General features: G+C 50.6%; 1 protein-coding gene across 1 annotated transcript; it reads right to left on the bottom strand.

Moving 5' to 3' along the window:
- Positions 1–2,800: 2,800 nt before the first annotated feature.
- Positions 2,801–3,518, bottom strand: LOC139442467 (heterogeneous nuclear ribonucleoprotein M-like). Its single transcript, XM_071223275.1, has 2 exons — positions 3,137–3,518; positions 2,801–3,054 (listed from the first exon to the last, which is right to left on the bottom strand). The coding sequence occupies exons 1-2, from the start codon at positions 3,516–3,518 to the stop codon at positions 2,801–2,803; spliced, it is 636 nt and encodes a 211-aa protein (XP_071079376.1).
- Between the last annotated feature and the right edge of the window lie 3,027 nt (positions 3,519–6,545).

Below are 6,545 nucleotides of genomic sequence, written 5' to 3' on the forward strand. Positions count from 1 at the left end.
AGTGGCACCTGAACCAGGGTACCAGTAACATGAATCGTGTCGCCGGAACCAGCCTTCTTCCTTCTGGTGCATGCCGGTAACATGAACAGGGGCACCCGTACCAGTCTACTTCCTCGCAGTGCATGCCGGTAACATGAACAGGGGCACCCGTACCAGTCTACTTCCTCGCAGTGCATGCCGGTAACATGAACAGGGGCACCTGAACCAGTCTACTTCCTCGCAGTGCATGCCGGTAACATGAACAGGGGCACCCGAACCAGCCTACTTCCTCGCAGTGCATGCCGGTAACTTGAACAGGGGCACCCGAACCAGCCTACTTCCTCGCAGTGCATGCCGGTAACATGAACAGGGGCACCCGAACCAGCCTTCTTCCTTCTGGTGCATGCCGGTAACATGAACAGGGGCACCCGAACCAGCCTTCTTCCTTCTGGTGCATGCCGGTAACTTGAACAGGGGCACCCGAACCAGCCTACTTCCTCGCAGTGCATGCCGGTAACATGAACAGGGGCACCCGAACCAGCCTTCTTCCTCGCAGTGCATGCCGGTAACATGAACAGGGGCACCCGTACCAGTCTACTTCCTTCTGGTGCATGCCGGTAACATGAACAGGGGCACCTGAACCAGCTTACTTCCTCGCAGTGCATGCCGGTAACATGAACAGGGGCACCCGAACCAGCCTACTTCCTCGCAGTGCATGCCGGTAACATGAACAGGGGCACCCGAACCAGCCTACTTCCTCGCAGTGCATGCCGGTAACATGAACAGGGGCACCCGAACCAGCCTATTTGCTCGCAGTGCATGCCGGTAACACTGAACAGGGCCACCCGTACAAGCCTACTTCCTCGCAGTGCATTCCGGTAACATGAACAGGGGCACCCGAACCAGTCTACTTCCTCGCAGTGCATGCCGGTAACATGAACAGGGGCACCCGAACCATCCTACTTCCTCGCAGTGCATGCCGGTAACACTGAACAGGGGCACCTGAACCAGCCTACTTCCTCGCAGTGTAAGTTTGTTGGTGTGCTTAATGTTTTGTGTTTCACAGAAACACACATCAATGATTACAGTGAAAGAGACCTGCCAGAATATCAAGTCTATCCAGGAGACACTACACATGGTATTGCTGTGTATGTTTTAAAAAGTTTCAAGAACAGTGTCCAGCTATGTGATGTAATCTCATCTCACAGTATTGAATACATTTCCTGTCTTGTTGGCAAGTTCTGCATTGCTTGTGTGTATGTTCCTCCAAAAGTGTCATGAACACGGTTGTCACATTAGCTTACTCATTTCACGCAGAAACTTCAGGATCTCTCCAAGCAGCATGAATGTAAACATGTCCTCTTATAGTTACTGGGGATTTCAACTTTGATCTAAGTGAAAAGCTGAAACTTGCAGATTTCTTTAATGTGCGGAAAATGACTCAACTCATTCACTCTCCAACTCACTGTCTTGGAGCTACACTGGACTTGTTGTTTACTGATCATGCCAGTGCTGTAGCATTCCAGGCTCCAGTCTACTACTCAGATCATCAGATGATTGGTGCTGTACTTCTCAGTACACCTCATGGTGACCCCTGCTCTCATTGATCTCTAAGTAAAGTAAGAACTCCCTTACTTCTCTGATTATTGTTTAAGTTATAACACAACACATTACAAATACAGTTACATATTATATTTAGTGCTGCAAAAGGTCCAGTGAACATTAGTTCATAGGAGCTAATGCATTGCGCACAACCGGACTTGTCATATTGGCAGGGGATATGAGTATTTCATGCTGGTGTGTGCTGAAGTGAGAACAAGATTTTAATACAGTACCCCTGACTGAGGAGTGTCGATGCCAAGAGTGGTGTTATCGCATGTGTTCTTCCTCAAGCTTGCGCTCTCAACATCATGCTGGGACAAGCTTGACTTTATCTACTCACTTAATAAATGAGCTTCTTAATGAAAGCTTTTCAGAAGTGTTTTGTTTCTAATGACCTTCAGAGGAAAAAATAGAAAGTCATAGCTAATAGCTTTCTTTTATCATTGTATTATTTCAACTTTTTCTGTCATTGTAAGGGATTGAATCGAAAACATTTGAGTGGAGAAAATCTCGGATGAAGAGTTTCCCCATATCTACATATAAAACATCAATGCCAGAGGGGCGGTCGGATGGCCTGGTGGTTAAAGCGTTCGTTCATCACGCCGAAGAACCGGGTTCGATTCCCGACATGGGTACAATGTGTGAAGCCCATTTCTGGTGTCCCCCACCGTGATATTGCTGGAATATTGCTAAAAGCGGTGTCAAACCATACTCACTCACTCACTCGCTCAATGCTAGAGTATAACCAGCCTCGATTATCTGCTGAAACAGATTCCATTGGTGAATTTATATGAATGGATCAGCGAAAGTCATCGATGACACCAGGTGTTCACGAGTTGGTTTTATTTTTAATTTTAAATTTTGTATATTGAAGTGTTGTTCATGTCATCAACGACTGGTTTGTTCAGGCTTATTTGTTTTCATGCCTCTATGATGGAACTGTACTACTGCATGCTGTGACATAATACAACTCACTCACTCAATCAGTTGCCTAGTAGTAAAAGCATTTGCTCGTCACACAGAAGCCCCAAGGTTCGTTTGCCCACATTGGTCTAATGTGTAAAGCCCATTTCTGGTGATATTGCTGGATATTGCTAAAAGCAGCATAAAACTATACTCACATACACTCACTGTGAGCCTCAAAAAGATTCTCTTCTAATTTCACCCCACACCAAATCACCCATCCCTCACCCATCCCTCGAAGCCCCTCGCCCATCCCTCAAAGCCCCTCACCCCTCACCCATCCCTCAAAGCCCCTGGCCCATCCCTCGAAGCCCCACGCCCATCCCTCGAAGCCCCACGCCCATCCCTCAAAGCCCCACGCCCATCCCTCGAAGCCCCACGCCCATCCCTCAAAGCCCCACGCCCATCTCTCGAAGCCCCACGCCCATCCCTCGAAGCCCCACGCCCATCCCTCGAAGCCAAACGCCCATCCCGCGAAGCCCCTCGCCCATCCCTCGAAGCCCCTCACCCCTAACCCATCCCTCGAAGCCCCTCGCCCATCCCTCAAAGCCCCTCACCCCTCACCCCTCACCCATCCCTCAAAGCCCCTCGCCCATCCCTCGAAGCCCCACGCCCATCCCTCGAAGCCCCTCGCCCATCCCTTGAAGCCCCACGCCCATCCCTCGAAGCCCCACGCCCATCCTTCGAAGCCCCACGCCCATCCCTCGAAGCCCCTCGTCCATCCCTCGAAGCCCCTCGTCCATCCCTCGAAGCCCCTCACCCATCCCTCGAAGCCCCTCACCCATCCCTCGAAGCCCCTCACCCATCCCTCGAAGCCCCACGCCCATCCCTCGAAGCCCCTCACCCATCCCTCGAAGCCCCTCACCCATCCCTCGAAGCCCCCCACTCATCCCTCGAAGCGCCTTACCCATCCCTCGAAGCCCCACGCCCATCCCTCGAATCCCCTCACCCATCCCTCGAAGCCCCTCACCCATCCCTCGAAGCCCCTCACCCATCCCCCGAAGCCCCCCACCATGCCTCCCTCCATTCAATCTCTCCTACACACCCTGTGTATAGTTTATAGCTTCACATGTTGTTTACATCACAATGTATCTGAGGTAAATAACGTCTTCTTCATACACATCTGGGTCTATAAGAAGTCTTTAGTATTGAAGTTGGTTAAGGTTATGTTTGTTTATGTGTGGATGTATTTATAGGAACTGTGCTGATTTGAGGGCTTGGTATTTTTTTATTTCATGTGTGTTGAGAAGCTCAGGATGTAGTTTTAATTTCCTGATCAACTTCAGCCTCTCTTGAAGTTAATGTACCAGTGTAGAACAGGTCCTTGATGTTCTCAGACATCTATTTTGATCAACGTACATGTGTTAATACATCAACTGTGATAAGTAGGAGTCACATTTCGAATAGAAGGTAATGGATCTCATTAAATGAACTTCTCAATCAGTGAATCTCCTGAGGAGAAAAATCAACAATCTGAATATAGCATTAATTAAGGTGTTCTGTTCGCTGTTTAGGATCAGGGTGATTGGTTTCTTCCTTGTGCCTTTCTTCCCCCTTCCCCTTCACTGAAATCATATAAACTTCCTTGTCTGAGACTCTCCACTCACATGGCACCCAGCCTAACATCCTATTGACGTCCTTGTCTTAGAACCTCCACTCACATGGCACCCAGCCTGGCATCCTATTGACGTCCTTGTCTTAGAACCTCCACCCACATGGCACCCAGCCTAGCATCCTATTGACGTCCTTGTCTTAGAACCTCCACCCACATGGCACCCAACCTAGCATCCTATTGACGTCCTTGTCTGATATCCTCCACCCACATGGCACCCAGCCTAGCATCCTATTGACGTCCTTGTCTTAGAACCTCCACCCACATGGCACCCAGCCTAGCATCCTATTGACGTCCTTGTCTGATATCCTCCACCCACATGACACCCAGCCTAGCATCCTATTGACGTCCTTGTCTGAGACTCTCCACTCACATGGCACCCAGCCAAGCATCCTATTGACTTCCTTGTCTGAGACTCTCCACCCACATGGCACCCAGCCTAGCATCCTATTGACTTCCTTGTCTGAGACTCTCCAGCCACATGGCACCAAGCCTAGCATCCTATTGACTTCCTTGTCTGAGACTCTCAACCCACATGGCACCCAGCCTAGCATCCTATTGACGTCCTTGTCTGATATCCTCCACCCACATGGCACCCAGCCTAGCATCCTATTGACTTCCTTGTCTCAGACTCTCCACCCACATGGCACCCAGCCTAGCATCCTATTGACTTCCTTGTCTGATATCCTCCACCCACATGGCACCCAGCCTAGCATCCTATTGACGTCCTTGTCTGATATCTTCCACCCACATGGCACCCAGCCTAGCATCCTATTGACGTCCTTGTCTGAGACTCTCCACCCACATGGCAGCCTAGTCTCGCATCCTATTGACTTCCTTGTCTGAGACTCTCCACCCACATGGCACCCAGCCTAGCATCCTATTGACTTCCTTGTCTGAGACTCTCCACCAACATGGCACCAAGCCTAGCATCCTATTGACTTCCTTGTCTGAGACTCTCTACCAACATGGCATCCAGCCTAGCATCCTATTGAATTCCTTGTCTGAGACTCCACCCACATGGCACCAAGCCTAATATCCTATTGACTTCCTTGTCTGAGACTCTCCACCCACATGGCACCTAGCCTAGCATCCTATTGACGTCCTTGTCTGAGACTCTCCACCCACATGGCATCCAGCCTAGCATCCTATTGACTTCCTTGTCTGAGACTCCACCCACATGGCACCCAGCCTAGCATCCTATTGACGTCCTTGTCTGATATCCTCCACCCACATGGCACCCTAGCCTGACATCCTATTGACGTCCTTGTCTGAGACTCTCCACCCACATGGCAGCCAGCCTAGCATCCTATTGACTTCCTTGTCTGAGACTCCACCCACATGGCACCAAGCCTAGCATCCTATTGACGTCCTTGTCTGAGACTCTCCACCCACATGGCACCCAGCCTAGCATCCTATTGACGTCCTTGTCTGAAACTCCACCCACATGGCACCAAGCCTAATATCCTATTGACTTCCTTGTCTGATATCCTCCACCCACATGGCACCCAGCCTAGCATCCTATTGACTTCCTTGTCTGAGACTCTCCACCAACATGGCACCCAGCCTAGCATCCTATTGACTTCCTTGTCTGAGACTCTCCAGCCACATGGCACCAAGCCTAGCATCCTATTGACTTCCTTGTCTGAGACTCTCAACCCACATGGCACCCAGCCTAGCATCCTATTGACTTCCTTGTCTGAGACTCTCCACCCACATGGCACCCAGCCTAGCATCCTGTTGACTTCCTTGTCTGAGACTCTCCACCCACATTGCACCCAGCCTAGCATCCTATTGACGTCCTTGTCTGAGAGTCTTCACCCACATGACACCCAGCCTAGCATTCTATTGACTTCCTTGTCTGAGACTCTCCACCCACATGGCACCCAGCCTAGCATCCTATTGACGTCCTTGTCTGAGACCATCCAGCCACATGGCACCAAGCCTAGCATCCTATTGAATTCCTTGTCGGAGACCCTCCACCCACATGGCATCCTAGTCTGGCATCCTTGTCTGAGACCCTCCGGCCACATGGCACCCTAGCCTGGCATCCTATTGACTTCCTTGTCTGAGATCCTCCACCCGCATAGCACCCAGCCTAGCATCCTATTGACTTCCTTGTCTGAGACCCTCCAGCCACATGGCACCAAGCCTAGCATCCTATTGAATTCCTTGTCTGAGACCATCCAGCCACATGGCACCCTAGTCTGGCATCCTTGTCTGAGACCCTCCGGCCACATGGCACCCTAGTCTGGCATCCTATTGACTTCCTTGTCTGAGACCCTCCACCCACTTGGCACCCTAGCCTGACATCCTATTGACTTCCTTGTCTGAGACCCTCCACCCATATGACACCCAGTCTAGCATCCTATTGACTTCCTTGTCTCAG

The sequence above is a fragment of the Haliotis cracherodii genome, unplaced genomic scaffold (genome assembly GCF_022045235.1).
Source record: "Haliotis cracherodii isolate W230 unplaced genomic scaffold, xgHalCrac1.p SCAF_5, whole genome shotgun sequence".
NCBI classification, from domain to species: Eukaryota; Metazoa; Mollusca; class Gastropoda; order Lepetellida; family Haliotidae; genus Haliotis; species Haliotis cracherodii.